This window comes from Apium graveolens, chromosome 8, assembly GCF_009905375.1.
Source record: "Apium graveolens cultivar Ventura chromosome 8, ASM990537v1, whole genome shotgun sequence".
NCBI lineage: Eukaryota > Viridiplantae > Streptophyta > Magnoliopsida > Apiales > Apiaceae > Apium > Apium graveolens.
This window is the reverse complement of record NC_133654.1, coordinates 238,031,957-238,050,754: the sequence shown is the minus strand read 5'-3', so window position 1 is coordinate 238,050,754 and position 18,798 is coordinate 238,031,957. Positions and strand designations below refer to the sequence as shown.

At 33.9% G+C, this 18,798-nt stretch overlaps 2 protein-coding genes across 2 annotated transcripts; one reads left to right on the top strand and one right to left on the bottom strand.

Moving 5' to 3' along the window:
• The first annotated feature begins 4,418 nt into the window (after nucleotides 1-4,418).
• Nucleotides 4,419-11,480, top strand: LOC141678797 (condensin-2 complex subunit H2-like). The gene is made up of 10 exons (XM_074485190.1): nucleotides 4,419-4,813; nucleotides 8,481-8,580; nucleotides 9,129-9,202; nucleotides 9,278-9,405; nucleotides 9,524-9,668; nucleotides 9,857-9,906; nucleotides 10,015-10,110; nucleotides 10,609-10,710; nucleotides 10,820-10,978; nucleotides 11,056-11,480. The coding sequence occupies exons 1-10, from the start codon at nucleotides 4,495-4,497 to the stop codon at nucleotides 11,266-11,268; spliced, it is 1,386 nt and encodes a 461-aa protein (XP_074341291.1). The 5' UTR covers nucleotides 4,419-4,494; the 3' UTR covers nucleotides 11,269-11,480.
• Nucleotides 11,481-13,818: 2,338 nt separating this feature from the next.
• Nucleotides 13,819-18,264, bottom strand: LOC141677266 (elongation factor 2). The gene is made up of 4 exons (XM_074483113.1): nucleotides 18,178-18,264; nucleotides 17,537-17,603; nucleotides 17,331-17,418; nucleotides 13,819-16,556 (listed from the first exon to the last, which is right to left on the bottom strand). Exons 2-4 carry the CDS (start codon nucleotides 17,537-17,539, stop codon nucleotides 14,116-14,118), a joined length of 2,532 nt encoding a protein of 843 aa, XP_074339214.1. The 5' UTR covers nucleotides 17,540-17,603; nucleotides 18,178-18,264; the 3' UTR covers nucleotides 13,819-14,115.
• Between the last annotated feature and the right edge of the window lie 534 nt (nucleotides 18,265-18,798).

The window sequence follows — 18,798 nt, the reverse complement described above, 5'->3', positions numbered from 1 at the left end:
GGAATCTCTGGCCAGAGTAAATGAAATTAGAAAGGAGTTTTTAATTAGCATAGAACTAAGCATAGGAAATGGTAAGCAAGTGATTAAATTAGATAGGCTTGACACGAGTTCCATGCCTTGTATTTAATCAGGATATTGTAGGGTAGAAGGAGTTTATTGTACGGTAACTATTCACTGAATAGGTTCTTGGTATTCTAAGCAGTGAATTCATATTATCCGGATAGTCGCGATATGCTGAGAAGTATCCCTCACGATGTAGAATAAATATGATTAATTAATTAATTATATTTAATAAATTAGAGAATTTATATAAATAATGATAAAATAGTTTTATTATTATTTATTTCTACTACCGGCTTAATATTGAACCTACAGGGTCACACCATAAAAAGAGAATGATTTAATGGTGGAGGAATTAATTAATAATGGCTAATAATTATTTATTTATGAAATAAATAATTAATTGGCAAATTTAATAATTGATTAAATGAGATTTAATTGATTATAAATTAATTAAGAAAAGTTCTTAATATTATTAATTAAGAATTTAATTTTTGGAAATTAAATTAAGAGAGAGAATTATTTCTAAAGTGTTTAGAAAAAGTGTTTTAATTATTAATGTGAATAATAAAGGGTTAATAATAATAATATTTTATGGGAAAATTTCAGCTGAAAATTTTGCCTCTAAATATACTATTATAAACCCTATTTTTATTCTAACCCCAAAATTTTATAAAACCTAATTCTCTCCACCTCCTCCTCCTCCTTAACGTCGTTTTCTTGGTGGATACCGGTGGAGTGCTTCACATTTGAGGAGCAGCTGTTAAGGATCTTCGATCGTTGCTTTTGGATCGCATATTAAAGGTTAGTAATCGATCCCTATGTTTTTACCACGATTTATATGCTTTTATTTGGATTTTGTATGTGTAAAAGTGTTTTACCATGCCTCCGCTGCGATTAAAATCCAACAATGATTGCCTTGTGTTTTTAAATTAATTGGTTATTAATTTTCCTGTCATAATGATTGCAACTGTATGTTTCAATGTTTATGCCTAATCAAATAGATAAATATGTTCAATGCATTACAAGTTCAACACAATCCACTCAGACGACAACAGAAAATTCAAATTTTCATTCAACAGGTATTTTTGTTAACATGCAGCTAAAACATCTATAAACCAAACTGTAGTTCTCCCAGATACAGCAACTCAAATACAAACTCAAACATAATCCAACTCAGGTGACTCTCAAAAGAAACCTGTTTTACAAAAGGACAACAATTTCATAATGTTCTTCATAGTGTTTTGTTGATTGAGAAGGAAAACCACCACAGTTATGGAAGTTTATCAGTTTTTACTGAATAACCCATGAGCATTCCTAATGCACCTTCATGTGCAAAACAGTCTTCACAGACTGAAAGGTTTGAGGGTAGTACTACTGAGGGGGAGCTATCTAAATCCTCTCCAATTCAATTGGATGTTCCTCAAAAAGGAACAACTCCCCTCATAACTCTAGCACAAGCTGCCTTAGCAGTCAAAGCTAGAAGTACAATTGCCTATGACAATGTCATGAGAAGGGCAAGTATAGCACATTTATGTGTCAGTATGTTGCAAGGCATACAAGGGTTTGAGGCTGGTGTACATGATAGTAACCTAGTCAAATCCCCTCCAATTCAATTGGAGGTTCCCACTACAAGTGAGGAACAACACACTATTAAAACCACATAGCAATCTGTGAGTCAAACTGTGACCCTAGTCACAGGTGTTCCAAATGATTCATTCACCTCACAACTTCAAGTTAATATTCTCTTTTCTGATGAAATGAGTATGATTAGACCTATATGGATTACCCCTAATCATATGATCACAGACAACTCTTCTTAGCCCCCTCTTATTTCTGTAAGTCAAACACAATTGAACCTTTCATGTGAAAATAAGAGAAATGATTGAGAGAAAACAGAGAATAAGAGAGGCAGGAGAGGTAGATGAGTGTATGGATTTAGCAATCCTTGTGAGGGAACTCTGACTCTCAAAAGTCATGAGACTAGTGCAATGAGAAGTAGTGAGACTACTTATTCAAAAGAACAGAGAGCTTAGGATTTTTTTTCTGACAAACTCTTTCTGTAGAAATAAGTGGAACCTCTATTCTATTTGATAAACTCATCTCCAAAAATCTCACTGAAGCTTGAAGTTGCAGACAATGTTCTAAATGGACAATGACAGTAGCTTGAACAATGTGCATCTAGCTGGATATTTCTACCTGGAGATAATGTCAAAAAGGGAGAGAATATATCTAAATGCCTGCCAAAACAACTGATGGATGTTTCCAGATAATAAAATATTTTATTCTTCACAGGGGGAGAGAAGAATAAATCTAAATATAACTCAACAAAAGAAGATAAGATGGGAAGATTGGTTTCTGCATTTAGTTAAATTTTTGACATCATCAATCAGAACTTGTGCATAATTTCATAATGAACAAGTTGGGGGAGATTGTAATATATAATAGATGATGTCAAATATTACTGGAGCTAACAATGTTATTAGCATCTCTGATCATAGTATGAAGCAAATCAAATGGACACCTGATCTGAGTAGAAGATTAATGAACAATTATTTTCAGTAATCAGTTAAGCTTGGGGTCAACCCTAAGTAAGTTGTATTGTTATCTAAATTTTATTTTGTACTTGTAATATTTAAAGTCTGTAAAAATGCAAAGGAGCAGACTGAAGTCTTTTTCCTAAAACAGTATCAAGCCTAAGGATTCTATCTAGAAGAAGATCAAGAAGATCATGCCTCAGAAAAATTTTGAAGAAGCTTGGAGTTGAATAAATCTGTTTGGAGAAAAATATTCTAAGTCAAGATCTCTACAAGTCACAGATTTAATGTTATAGAGAAGTCATTCGAGAACTCCAGAGAGTACTGACGGATAAGCAATATCTACTCGACGGATGAGCAATATCTACTCGACGGATGAGCAATATCTACTCGACGGATGAGCTATATATCTATTCGACGGATGCGCAATATCTACTCGACGGATGAGCTATATATCTATTTGACGGATGAGCTATATATCTACTCGACGGATGAGCAATATCCACCGGGAGTGGAGAAGTCAGGAAAGCTACTCGAGAACTCAAGAAGATATCGACAAGCCAATTTTAAAGAACTGGAGATTGGAGATATCGACAAGTCATTCCATCATTAGAGAACTCCGAATTATCGATAAGTTATAGTGAAGATGTGAATACTAGAGATCTCGACAAGCTAAAGACCTCTACAAGTTAAACTCAATATGGAATGCTACAAATCTCGATAAGCCTATGTACTTATCGAGATGTCAAGTGTTATATTAATTCAAACTGGAGATCTCGAAGTACAGTCTCAAAGTACAGAATTGCAGATCAGTTTAATATCCAAGATAAACAATCAACAAACAATCCAACAGCTGGTTTAACAAGTCTACAAAAAGTAGCTTGAAGAGTGTGCAAGATCAATGGCAAAGATTAACTGACAGAGGAAGATTAAAGTGAACACGGGATGCTAAAGATATGCTAAGCCAGAAATGGAAGATTTGCTTTTCTATAAATAGAAATGACAAGTGACAGTTTAGAAAAGCTAATAGCATGTTTATTATCCACTGTGTAAACCATCAGTTAACTGAGTTATAAAGTTAACACTGGTCCTCTAGTTAGATGCAACAATTTAGATCAAATCACTTGTATCACTCTCAAGAAGAAGCTGAGCTCTTTAACATCAAAGAGCTTAGAAATTTTGTAGCAAAACAGTCTTAATTTTTAATATAAAAATTAAGTGAGTTTTGAAGATTTGTGTTCTTTATTTTATGCAAGTTTAAATTATGCATGAACACTTTTATATACAAGATTTAATTTACTTTGTTCAACCATTAACTTTCAAGAAAAACCTAAAATCAGAAAAACACATTCACCCCCCCCCCCCCCTCTGTGTGTGATTCATTACCTAACACCTTACATTCAAGAATTCACAAAAAATGTCTCAGTCTGCTAAGTATAAGTAACTAATTACTTAGAAGCAAATGGTTCCAAGTTAAGGGTTCATGTAAGTAATGCATTGTATTAGTATTGTATTACTGTACAATATACTTGTTATTAGATATATTGTGACATACATTTATGAGTAACAATGTACGATTAAAGATGATAAAATAATTTACAAAATATTAAGCATTAAATTATTCATTTAAATTTGTGGAGGTTTAACACCTATCATTTATTAATTAATAAATAAAATATTTACATTTCTTATCTTATTGGGCCGAACTCAAGGATGCTCTACCATTAAGCCCACTTTGTGTTTTTAAATGATTTTGATTCATTCGTAATACATTTTTTATCTAGGGTTTGCCTATAAAATCTATCTTAAAATTCATAAGAGTGTATCCTCTCAAATTTATTCAAAGATAGAGGCCGAAATTGTAGTCCTTTTATTTCAGCAAAAAATTTACGAAGATATGGGTCAAGATGCAGAAAAATCGAGTAATTCTATTCATGTTAATGAGTTCCGTGAACGTGACAGCGATTTCGATTCAGTTTCGAATGTTATCAGAAGATCCAACCTGGATCCTTACAAGATTTTGCTTAAAAGAATTATCGGCGAGCTTCCCATTCGCGATCCAAATTTCGATTCAACTGAAAAATTTAAAAAGTATCTCGCAGCGATCTGTGACAAAGAAATCAACGGAGCTTCCATTAATTTTAATTTTGATCTTCTAAGCAAATACTGCAAAGAAATTATCAACCCTGATTACGGATCGATAAATTTTGATAAAGGTATGATTTTTTTGATTTTATTATATTTTATATCTTGTGTGTTAATTTTTATTTAAATAAATAAATAATATTTATTTATTTATTATGAATAATGCAAAAATTTGAGTAGAAATTTCGGTATTTTTAGACTTATTTGCATTTTGTTGGCTTGAACTATAATAGTTTTGCATGAAAATGGCTAAATTTTTATTTGTACCAGAGTGATGGCTAATTGTTAAATTACTCGGCTTTTTGGTGACTCTGCGTCCATTCCGTTACTTTGCTTGTTAAATGTTAATGGAATTCTATTTTTTTTAATTAATAAAAATCAGAGAAATCACCTAAAATCTGGAAAATTCTCCCAAATTAAGGTTCTTGTGGATCAAAATCGATTTGGTGGTGTTTATGATCTCAGATTTTGACGTTCATGTAATCAAACGGAATCTCGAGTCATATTCTATCTATTCATTTCATCAAAATTATCAGAGGATAACGATTTCAAAATTTCTGATTTGAATCCCCGGACTTCGTTTGGATTTTAACAAAATCGACGAACTCACACAAATGTCATACACACTTTAGAGCCACACACACGCACACTTCTCGCTTTTCTCTTTTATCCATTCATCTCTCTCCCATAGGGATGGCAACGAGTCGGATCGGATCGGATTTCTGAAGATCCAGATTCGATCCATTATATTCGGGTTCGGGTCCGGATATCTAAAATGAAGATCCAGATCCGATCCGTCGGGTTTTTTCGGGTTTCGGTTCGGGTCCGGATCTAATTCGGATACTTAAAAAATTAAAAAAAAATTATCTTCCTATAAAAAACATGAATATTGATTTTTTTAAAATTTAGGAATGTAAAAGGGCTTCACATATTTTATTTAGCACAATAAACGTGTGAAACATTCGTAATTTAATTGTTTACAATCACTCGTTTTAATTATTTAATGCACAATATTTAAAAAAAACACAATATCGATAACATTAATGTAAATTATGTACCACATATATAAAATTAAGTAAAATGATAATATACATATTTAATAATTCAAAATATTTCAATATATATATAAATATATATTGTATGTTATATATATAATATACAATACAATATAACATATATATATATGATATGTTATATATATAATATGTAAATATATACATACTTCATTTATATATATTGTATCTGGTTTTTATCGAGTCTCGGGTTTGGATCGGGTCTGAATCGGATTTCGGGTTTCGGGTCGGGTCTCGGTTGGGAACACCTAAGATTCGGATTTACATCCAAACTTTTTCGGTTCTAAAAATAAGATCCAGATTCATATCCAAAAAATCGGGTTCGGGTAGACCCAATCGGGTCGGAACGGGTCGGGTATCTGTCGGGTCGGGTAAAACTGCCATCCCTACTCTCCCACTTGTTTTTTGCTCCAAAAATCTACAAATCCGGCTTGCTACCATCGCCAGCACCACGTGTGGCGATGGTACCACCCTCTTCCGGATATCTTTCAATCACAATATAAACACCAACATAATCGAAATCATGTCCCCAATGTATTACTGATTTCAATTTCACCATTATATTACAAACTTTAAAAAAACAATTTCATATATGAACCTTAAGTTTCAATTTTGGGGAATTGGCACTTTCTTTATTTATCATTAATTTATAATATATATTCTTAAAATACAAACCGTCGTTTTATTGAACATAAAATATAACGGGAGGGCCGCGAAATTACTGAGAAATTAGACAATTAGCCATCACCTTAGCACAAATAAATATTTAGCCATTTATTATAGTTCAAGTCAATAAAGGGCAATTAAGTCAGTTTTTAAGATGGAGAACAAAAAATGAATGTAGTAAAATATTTTAAGTCTCAAAATTAAAATAAATGGGATGACGATGGGAAAAAATTCTTTATCAACCGGACGAGGTTCCAAAATTAAGTTTACAGATGGGATAGGCCAAATAACAGAACGCTGACCCTTGACTTTTTTTGAAATAATAAATAATTAGAGTTATGTACTATAGAATTGATTAGTATTTTTCTAACAAATATCAAATCAGAACCGAAAACTATAAAAGATAATGTCTTAATACCCAGTGCTTGTTTGGGTAACGGCAAATGCCTGTTATTAGGTCCAAAGACCATTGCGCAGTTTGATGAACAGTTTGACAAGAGCTGAAATCGGTCATATGTCATCAAACCCAACATTTGTCATTGTGCTTTTACCTATTTTGTTCGTAATAGTCATTATTATAAATTCAATTTTTTTTATATAATAATTTAATATATGAATATATATCCTGTGTGATATTGTAAATGATTAAGAAAATAAATAATTATTTACCTTCAAAATGTATGTTAAAATATTTGTCCGATTTGACCGATTTCCGATAAATGGCCGATCATTCGATTTTTTAAAAATCGTCCGATAAATTGTAAATCGGTACCTCAACCGAATAGTTCCTATTTTCAAAATCTGTAACCACGATTATTTCACATATTATGTTTTCGGTTTTCAATTTTTTACTTGAATTTCTGTAAATGTTGTAAATTTTTGTTAATCCTCCTTTTTAAGTGATTTATATTTCAATTCTATGTTTCTAATTATGTGTCTTTATATTATCTTTTTAAATTTATATTTATTTATTAAATTGTTATATTAAGACTTTTTTTAAAAAAATTATAAATTATAAGTGATGAATATTTACCAAACACGTCTCCAACTTATACGTAAAATTATACAAATGTCTAAATAACTTATATACAAAAATTTACATGTCACTTATATAAAAAATTTCAATTTTAATTTTAAATTATAAATTACATTTTTTTAAAAACCCAAACAAGCCCATAGTCAATCTCAGAGCCCTTGTGTCCCTACTTGTTGATAATATATTAATAAAAAATTATTACAAAAATTATTGCTATGCAAGAATTAATTGTTTTTGTCGATGAAAATGAGAATTTAGAGTATCTCCGACGGTTACTTAGTTCATTCCTTAAATTTAATATAAAATATTGGATTTTAGTAATTTAAGATATCAATAGCTATTCTCCACTCCAACAATATTTCCTATATTCATTTCTTATACAATATTTAATCATTAAAAAGTAATATTATTCGATAAAATAAAGAAAGAGAAAGTGTTTTTTTCAAATATATATTATAAAATAAAAGTTAAAAGATGAGAGATGTTAGTTAAAGATAAGGAGAAGACTTAGTGTATCCTAGTGATTTAAGGAATCACTAGGATATGATGGAGTAGTTTTTTTCTCCATATTTCTTATATTTGAGTTTAAGACTCCAAATAGCTAACTATTCCTTATATTCGAGTATTTTGATCTTTACTTTAGTTGCAGTTGCACCTTTTCAGACATTGTGAGTATTTTGATCTTTACTTGCAGTTGCACTTGCATGCCCGTTTCGACTGGGCACCTTTCCCCTTTTCTTTTTTTCTAATTTTCTTATTTTTCGAAATCTCAAATATCACACCAAGGTAACCTTTCTTATTTGATCCATGTTATTGAAAAAATTGACCTGTGGTCATTTACAAATTGGATTAGCAAAGAACCAACAAGAACTTGCATGTGTCTGTTATAATCATGGGTTTGCTTTTATTTTTGTTAATTTTAGAGTACTAATTTGATATTTTTGTGTTTTGTGGACATTGCAGCTGGTCTCTTGATTGAAAGCTCGGCTAAAGTTTACAGCAGCAAAGTGGATCATCTTTATTCTTTGGTTTCACAAGCTGCTGAAAATGTTCGCAAGAGAAAGTAATTTCCCAACTAGTTTAAGCTCTTTTTTTGTTTAAATTATGTGGTTTCTGCTTAATATAATGATTGCTAGCTCATATTTTCTAAATGCATGTGTTTGTGTGTTGGTGATGTAATTATCGAATTAAGATTCTGAAGAAATCATTATTTTGTTACTTATGAACTTCTTTAGCACATACCAGTAAAATGATACGAGACTGATTTAAACAAAAACAGCTACTTTGTGGTTCACACTGAACCATTAATGCTAGAAATCTATGTTTACGAGTTGTTTGGTAATTATTATTGATTGGGGCGATATTGTGGTTTGATTTTTTTTAAATAAAAGAATAAGTGTGAGCATAGTTTGCTGTCTTGTATCATGTATTAGGATGCAGTAGAAAGTTTTTCTGTATATGAGATAATCAATCTTTCGGAATGCATTGACATGTCTGCATTGTATTATTTGTTGTTTTTAATGTCCCCAAAAGGTTATTGTTAATTAAGTAAAAATAAGAGCAAGTGATTATATCTATGGACTAATCATCTGTTATGCAATTTGTGAGCAGTCAGCCTGAGAAACAAAAGATTGTACCAGAGCTAACAGAAGAATATGATTTTTGGGTCCCAGATGAAATTGAAGGTACACGTATATTGTTATGTAGTTTTTTAGAGTAATGATGCAATACTTTAAGCTTATCACTATTTTGTGTACTAGTGGATCCAAATCGCGACCTCACCCTCGATGAGGCAACCACTCCTTTGATCAACCTTGCGAAGCCTCCGGCAGATCTTGTTCTTGAAGATGATAGCTTTGGTGATGGCGAGTCACTTGAATCTTATTCGGTAACATGGTTTTTAAGTTTTTGCGTACTGTCAGCACTTTGCAATTATTTCCTCACATACCTTAAGTAGCCTTTGTAGGATCACGGGGGCAAATTTTAATTTGCTTTTGATGTTTCAGTTAGCCAAGTGTGTACTCTACCGAGACTTTTTGCTACTTGATCCACATGACACTGCTGCAGTTGATGAATATCTGAAAGGGGAGGTTGATGCCAGAAAAGGGCAGCATAGTGACCATGGAAGCAGTTCTCGGCCATCTAAATCTTGTAAGAAATTTAAAACTCCCACTTCACAGTCTGGGGGATCTGTTCATATGTTATTAGCTGGCAAAAGCCAGGATGTAAATTTTCATCATCGTACCTGTGATGATCAGGACATTTGATTTAGCAGTCTTAATAATAGTTTTTATTTACCACCCTACAATATTCACAAAAGAATAATAATGGATTTACAGTTGATGGTAGATGCCCAGCGGATGGTGGATACTCTGTTCCTCAAAATGTGGTAAATAAATTAAATCACGTGAATAGATTACATGTTATGAAGTGAGTTTGACCTGTTCAGGAAGTTGTATCTGACAATTTTTAACCTTATAATTATATTTGAATGCAGCTTGAAGATGACAGTGCTTATTGTCAAGGTGATTCTTATGGGTACGAAAGTCCGGTTCGGGATGCAAAAATCGAAGAATATCTTCACCCATTCCTGGTATATATATTAGCTATTATTTGTTCCACCTTATCTTATTAGAAATTTGCTTTTTTAGATGCATTACTTCATTTATCATTTGTAACACTCCTTAAAGGAGAAGTTTAGCTGGTTCTTTTGTACTCTGTCGTCTCTTTTGGTTGCATGCCTAGCTTACAAAAAAAGAACTTTATCTCCGGAACCTAATTCAGACCTCGGTATGTGCCAACTAGTTTCCTAACCAGGTCTCACATCTACAACATTTAGGCGCAATAGCTCCTTATAGTGATTCTTTTCTATAGAAAAGCTGTCACTTCGAAACATCTAGGTTATGACTTCTGAAATCAAGATATGATATTTAGAAAATTCCAAGCGGTCAATCATTGTGTTCTTGCTAGGCATTTTAAACAAAAAACTAATCCTTCTTGTGATTATCATTTCCTCAAATTCGCTTGTCAATAATCAAGATGTCAGGTCAGGACTAGTAATGCCTAGTGATTTGTATTTTCATATTTTTAGGAATCTTCTCTTAATAACATCGATGAAAGTGAGAAGCTGACCGAAATGGCTGCTCGTGTATCTTTGTGGAAGCAGCAGATTGAACAAGATTTGGAGGAGCAGGTGTTCCCATTTACTTAACCTCCATATATATCCATTTACATAGATTTTTTTTTTATTTTTCGTTGATAATATTCTTATCAAAACAATTTATCTGACTTTTCTGTGGCAGGAAGCACGATCTGCTTTTGATGTGAATGACTATAGTGAAAAGGTTTTGCATAAGCTGTCCCAGTCAGCAGATCTTGAGAATAAAGTGTCTTTTGCAGATGCTGTCCGAGGAGAAGAAAAGCATCATGTTGCTCAAAATTTTTCTGCAATTTTGCAACTGGTAAAGCTAGTTTTATAGAAGTAAGCTCCTTATATTATATGTTTGAGCTATCATGGCTTTACATAAACCCTTTTCAGGCAAACAACGGCGCTGTTGATCTACAGAGGTCTGAGAATGATGATGAAGAGTTTGTGTCTGCCAATTCCTTCTCTGTTCAATTGCTTAGGCCAGGAAAGAGACGACAGCAACTGCAATTCCAACCATCAAAGAGGAGAGCTGTATCTGAATCAACTGAAGGAGAGTCGAAAGATGTGATAGGTAGCTCTGGAAAAGAGAATCACGAGCCTTAGTAGTACCTTAACTTCAACCAATGACAACTCCCCTCTCCCAGACTAGAAACAGTTGGTGACCTCATTTGTACTCCTCGGGGTACAACAAAATAGAATTGTGACAGCCCTTTTATTTTCTGCTATTTGTGGTTTCTAACTTTATCTTGTTTCTAAACTTTGATTTTATATTGCACCGGAACATCATTAGACTATTAAACTTAACCTATACTGGCTTTAAAGTTTGCTTATCTGGACAGTGTTTTTTGCTATCTTGATATGTTCTCCATGTATTGTCAAGACATCCATGTTTTATTTTTTATGCTGATTTGTTCATTTGCGTTACTGCATGATGGAAGTTTCTAGGTGTTTCTTTGTTGCGTCTCCAATTCATTTGTAGTGCGGCAGTTCAAATAGTATTGCCAGCCTACTAGTTATAGCTGAATTATGATGCAGACTTGTAGCGCTCTTACAGTCTGTGATCATGTTCATTCTTTTGTTTTTTCGAGTATTTATTATGTTTGCTTTAAAATAATTGACCACTCATGTAGCTAAAAATCTTCTGTTAAAACACTCTCTCTGGAATAAACCCTTATCCCGATCATCATATTACTTCAGTTTCTTGATGTGCGAGTCTATATGTTATCCTTTTGCATAGAAATAATTAATTTGAAGGGTGGCCAGAGGCTTATTATGCATCAAGGTATTATACCTAAATGCATATGGAGAAAGTGTTTGTAAGATTTTACCCAGTCTATAAGCAGAACGGTGGAATGCAGTAAAATGTGTCAATTTAACAAATGGTTGTAACTTGTAATGGTGCTGATAATGGTAACGACATGCATTACATTATGGATTATTACAATGCAGTTTTATGTTCAAATCGCACCCGGTTGAAATGTGGTTTTTAAAATCAAGAACTGTAACAATAAGTGTTTTGTCGTGCCACTGGTATTAAGTATAAAAAGCCTCTAAATTGTGCAATGATACAAGCGAAAGAGAGGAAGATGTAGAAAGAAAACAAGGAAGAATGATCACACCAAGTACAGAGTTGTGACTTGTGAGGCAGGAGACCTTGTATAAGTTTAAGTTGTATACTTGAAGTTTAAAATCTATAAAACATTTCGGTTCGGGTAAAAAATATAAAATGGAAGATAATTGAAGTGCAACATAACCCACATGTGAAGAAGCAAAAAATATATTAAGCTAAAGACTATAATAATAAAGTATTGTACCGTTATGAATATTGTATCAATAATGTTACAAAACTGAGGATTTCGATTTAAAATGCATCTTTATAATGGAAGAAATCAACTGTTATACAAAATTTCAGTGTTTCATTATATATCCCTAATTATTGTCCCACTTTTACTTTTCGATTGGTACTCAGTTTTATTGATATCTTTAATTTTTTTGATGATACTAGGTTTGAACCATATTTTTGTGAATAACAATACTCTTTATTAATGCTTTAATTTTCCAATCCTCTACAAGTAAGTCAATTAGCATATATTTAGAGGGAGCCTTTAGTGGGTTTTCCCCTTACAATTGGGCCTCTGTTGGGCCTTTTATTAAAAACTTATATACTAAAGTCCTATCTATAATCTTTTCTCTTTCTCCTTTATTCTTCGGCCCAACATTTGTCTTCTTTGAATATTATTACAATATTTTTAGATTTGCCGCTTCGGTTCCTAATTATGATCTGCATAAGCACAGGAAAAAACTACAGAAAAATAAAAAGAAAAAAGAATGGGTTAAAAAATTATTTATATATATATTTTTTATTTTCTTTTTCTTTCCTTTTCATTTTCTTTTTTTTTTAGGTAAAGCGTGGGTATGCAGAAGTGGTTTTGCGGGATGTGCTAATTTAAACAGGAAGAGTCTCTTCATCTTCCTCCCCTTTTAACCAACGGGCGTTTACAGTATTTTAAGAAGTTCTAACTTCTCTCCGGCTTCTCCACTACACCTGTACTTGAGATTATTTCATTAGTTGCTAGCGTTTTTACTTGCATCTTGTGTGGAATTAATCAGGATGGCTTAAAAAATTACTTCAAATACCTGGGTTCCGGCTTTAATATATATTCATATTTCACATGATCATCTAGAATTAAACCTGAAGCTGATATTACATGTATACAGAACGAAACCTCCATTATTTACATAATCATAAAATGAATTTTCCAATTTTTTACTAATGTGAAATGGACTATTTTACAATTAAGTCAGTCACCCTCATCATTTTAAGGCTTTAATTTATGAAATTGTAGACAAACATATTATCGCAAAGAGAAATATTTCTTCTTATCCTGGCCTAATGCATGTTTATGGGAGCTAAATAGACCAACTCCAAAAAGAAACAAAGATAGGACATTGTCGAAATGAACAATTGTTAGTTTCAAAACTGTTTGTGAACCATGAAATCCGATACAGTATAATGGTCAACAACATGCATAAACCACTTATTTATTTGGACAAGCCCTGTATATACAGGGTGCAATTAATAAAGATACGCTGGATGAAAGCACAGACAAACTATCTTCTAGCAAATGTAAACACCCGATATATCCCACATAATAACACACAACCGGAGTAGGATAACACATATTAGTTGGCAAAGCCACAAGGAATTTAACAGAAACAATAGTCTTTTCTAACCATGTGGGACTGGGCAACAGCATTCAGTAACAAAACTGATGTACTTATGTACTGATGTGCTACACAACAGTTTAGACTAGACGATGGGAAATTTAGAAGAAACGGTAGCCTTAGTTGCAGTTACAAATCATGTTTATAAGATGGTGCAAATATGCGAACAAGCAAAAGAGACTCTTACTGCCAGTCTTCAAGCCATATCCAGCACAAACAAATGACTTACAGCTTATCCTCAAAGTCGGATAGAGGTGTCATCTGTTGCTTCAAGCCCTTGCGCTTGCGGATATCAGTTACGAGAGTCGATGCCTGAGATCCAACCTCCAATGGATCAGAACTCATCATGTCCCAATGATCAAAGACACTTTGTGGGAAGGCTTGCCCTGAAGTAGCAGCTCGTAATTGGGCTGAGAATCCAAAGGACTCGACAACAGGAAGGTATGCCTTAATGTTGTACAGAGGTGTACCAGGCCTCTGCATTTCTTCAAACACATGCCCACGCTTTTGATTAAGAACACTGTAAATACCACCAAGTGCACCTTCTGGCGCTTGGATTTCCACCAGGTACACTGGTTCCAAAAGACGTGGCTTGGCAGTTAACTGTGAAGCATAGATAACCCTCCTTGCAGTTGGGATAACCTGGCCACCACCTCTGTGAATAGCATCAGCATGGAGAACAACATCACAGACCTCAAAACAAATTCCTCGCATATTTTCCTCACATAAAGCACCTTCCTTTGATGCCCACTGGAAACCAGCAACAACAGAATCCTTAATTTCATTAAGGTATTGTACTCCCTTACACATATCAACCACCATATTGGGCCCAGTAGTCTCAGGACCAAAACACCAGATCTTCTTTGCAAGATCTTTGTCCCATCCAAACTCTTCAGCCAAAATTTTGGATCGGATCTTAGGGTCATCCCTTGGACCAATGCGACCTTCATCAATAGCCTCCGCAAGTCCTTCTTCCAGTGGTCTAGCTTCCATGTACAAACGATTATGCTTGTTGGGAGACTTGCTCATCACAGTACGGACAGACTTCTCAAGAACAGTTTCGCGGAAGGAAACAACAGGATCTGACTGAATGATTTCAGCACCACCCATGAAGTCGTCCTGCAAATCCTTCAAGCAAATCTCGAGGTGGAGTTCCCCAGCACCAGCAATAATATGCTCTCCAGACTCTTCAATAGTACAAACAACCATAGGATCAGACTTGGACAACCGCTTCAGTCCTTCCACAAGTTTGGGAAGGTCGGAGGCAACCTTGCACTGCACAGCAACACGAACAACAGGCGAGACAGAAAACTTCATTGCTTTGATGGGATGGGCATCAACTTCTTTCTCATTTGTCAAAGTTGCGTTCTTGGTGATAAACTGATCTAAACCAACCAGGGCAACTGTGTTCCCACATGGCACATCCTCAACAGTTTCCTGCTTCTTTCCCATCCAAATAACAGTTCTTTGGACACTCTTCACATATAAATCTTTCTTCTCCCCAGGAACAAAGTTTGGACCCATGATCCTGACCTTCAACCCAGTGGAGACCTTGCCAGCAAACACACGACCAAATGCAAAAAACCTTCCTTTGTCAGAAGCTGGAATCATCTTAGAAACATAAAGCATAAGTGGTCCTTCAGGATCACAGTTTCTAATAGCATTAGCATAAACATCATCAAGTGGTCCCTCGTACAAATTTTCAACACGGTACTTTTGAGCTGTTGCAGGAGAGGGCAGATGGAATATCATCATTTCCAATAGGGCAGTACTTGCAGGAAGCCAGGTTTGCATGACACGTTTCATCAAGGGCTTTCCCATCAGATCCTTCTCATCAGACTTCATGGTAACACCAAGTTTCTTCAACATAGGCCATAGCTTATCTTTCTGATCGTTCATGCAGGTACTAATTATCTGCTTGATGGGTTCATAACAGAACTGCACAAACCCACGTTTGCATGTGGCACTTCCGGTATTCTTGGTCGTCCACTTTTTGGTAGCAGGATCAAAGAAATTTTCACCCCAGAGCCTTTCCATCATCTTAGCCTCGTCAACACCAAACTTAGAGGCATACATCTTTGCGAAGTTAGTTAGAGTGAAAGCCCACCCATGTAACCCAGCTGAGAAAGCAACAGTTCCTTTCTCAGGGTAAACCTGAACGTCACCAAGGAGGGGATCTTCATAGGTTGCCATGATCACATTTGCATTCTCAATAACTCTTTGATATGTTTGGTAAGCATCCTCACCGTCAACCTGGAGCTCAAGGAAACACCTGTCCATCTTGTTAACAGTCAAAACAGGTCGAATCCTCTCACCAAGAGCTTGTCTAAGGACAGTTTCTGTTTGGACACAAACACCTTCAATGCAATCAACGACGACAAGTGCACCATCAGTGATACGGAGAGCTGCTGTGACTTCTGATGAGAAGTCAACGTGTCCGGGGGAATCTATAAGATTGATGAGATACTCATTCCCCTTGCGCTCTCCTTTAAAACTTGCCAGAGATTCATCTGACATCTCATAGTAAAGAGAGATACCAGTAGACTTGATGGTAATACCACGCTCAGCTTCATCAGCTCGAGTATCAGTCATGCGGACATCCCCAGCAGTTTCTTGTGCAATGATACCAGCAGCAGCCACAAGAGAATCAGTAAGTGTCGATTTCCCTGGAAAAAGAAAAAGTAAAGTTATGCTTTATAGACTTCTAAAAAAATATACAAGAGATTCCACTAACATAATCACAACATTCTATTTACTAAAATGTTGTTCACTTGAACATATGACTTGACCCGCAATTGTTTAACAATGATGTTGTCCTGAGTACTGTTCTACAATTGCTTATCAGTGAGTCCGTACTATTGCCTCCAGATAATGTAACTGACAAGGCCACAAAAATGATTAGAAGGGAAGAGGTGATCCAACATCTCAGGGGGCAACAATTGAAGTTCTAAAGTGGGAAACAAAGTAAGGAGTTGGAGCTCAAAAGTTAGGCAGCGATCTAGTTGACCGCAATGCTTTATTATTATACTTAAGGTTCAACAAATGAAGCCACAATCATACCCAGAGAGATAATCTTTGAGATGCTATAATCATATCTGGAGAGAAAATCTTTGATTTTCACTTTCAGTAACGACTTAAGACTACACTTGCACAATAATATTTTAAGTTCAAAATCGGAAAATAATGGCTCAACTGGTCACTATGCAAGACAATCACTAACAACTGACTTCAATATGCAACAAAAGACACGGATATGCATATCATGAAGAGGAGACAAATATGTTCTGTTCTGACAGTTTATAAAAGAATACTATTGAGCATCCATGTGTTATGATAATCACGAGTCCAGATAGAATAATTTTAATCAGCTAGACATCACAACCGTGCCATAATACAGCAATCATTATTACTAAAAGAAACGTTGAAAGGATTAGTCATACCATGGTCAACATGAGCAATAACAGACATATTACGAATGTTCTGTTTCAAGTCCATGATCCTTCGGAGCTCCTCTGCTGTAAACTTCACCTGTAAAATAACCAGATGATAAATTATTCATAAAACATCATAATAGTCTCTCTCCCCAATAGTAATACAAAATCAATTGGTATAAAACTAGTCATCGAATCAGAAACAAATCACTTACCATCCTGTCAGCCGCTTAAATTTCACCAACTAAAATAGTACTTGAAAAGCTTCAAATTCAGATATCCCTGCTCAATACAAAAAGATAACAAAATTTAATATACAACTCAATATCGACCGAAATCAACAACAAACTCATCCAATACAATATCAACCATAATCAAGTACAAAATCATCCAATTCAATATCGATCGTAATCAACTACAAAATCATCCAATTCAATATCGATCATAATCAACTATAAAATCATCCAATTCATTCATAATCAACTACAAAATCATCTACAATTTTTAAATACACAAATAAAACTGTTTAACCAACCACAAATAAACATCTGCTCAAGCAAATCTAACTTCGAATATTCATATTAACAGTTGATAAAATTTAATAAAAACAAAATTAATTACATCACATACAACGTATACACACACAAGTACAGTAAAAACATGTATCATTTAGATCTATACACATAGCAGACAATACAAACACTTGTAAAATCAAAATATCACAAAATGAACTTAAAACAACTAAAAAATGAAGCACGGACAACACAGTAACTAATAAACAGATTCATATAATAGGATTTAAGACGCTGATGTGTATATAATAGTGTGTATGTAAGTAGATAAGTTGAGGACTTACCCAGAGAGAGAGAGAGGGAGAGGCGAGGAGAGAGATGATGAGAGGAGAGAGTGAGAGGCTTTGATTGTTTAAACCCTAATTGGGGGGTACAATGGTCAGAACAAAGAAAGTTTACAAGCGTTGGACTTTTTTGTGAGTTTGGCTTGCCCATGGGCTAGTCCATTATGTGAAGAGGCTGCTCTAAATCCTTCTAAACATAATGTTTAATTTTTTTCCTTATTTTTTATTTGATCTTTATCATTCGAAAATTATGAAAGATCATGAAGTTTAAAGAGTTATTTTTTCGTTAAACATGTTTACTTTAATAAGTTACTCTCTCATTATTCACAAATCTAAAATCATAAAATTATATTATTTATTAATCAATAATCAATGTAATATTTTTTCAATTTAATAATATTAAAATTTGAGAAAATTACAAAAAGTGATTGAAACAATATGAGAATCGTCACCTCACCTCCCTCGTCTTATTCTTTATATAAGTAGAACATAATGATATAATAATTTTAAAAAAAATATTAGAAAATATATTTATAAATATTTGTTTTTTAATATTTTATTGGCTAAAAATTAAAAGAAAAATTTTAGGAAAATATGATATAGTTAGTTGATTTTAGGAGA

Bases quoted from the DNA above. Each gene is read 5' to 3' on its own strand.
- LOC141678797 (XM_074485190.1), top strand. From the start codon at position 4,495: ATGGGTCAAGATGCAGAAAAATCGAGTAATTCTATTCATGTTAATGAG. The intron at 9,406-9,523 runs GTAACATGGTTT...TTGATGTTTCAG, and splicing joins AGTCACTTGAATCTTATTCG to TTAGCCAAGTGTGTACTCTA. The intron at 10,111-10,608 runs GTATATATATTA...TCATATTTTTAG, and splicing joins AATATCTTCACCCATTCCTG to GAATCTTCTCTTAATAACAT.
- LOC141677266 (XM_074483113.1), bottom strand. The intron at 16,557-17,330 runs GTATGACTAATC...TTCTTTTTCCAG, and splicing joins TATTGCTCATGTTGACCATG to GGAAATCGACACTTACTGAT.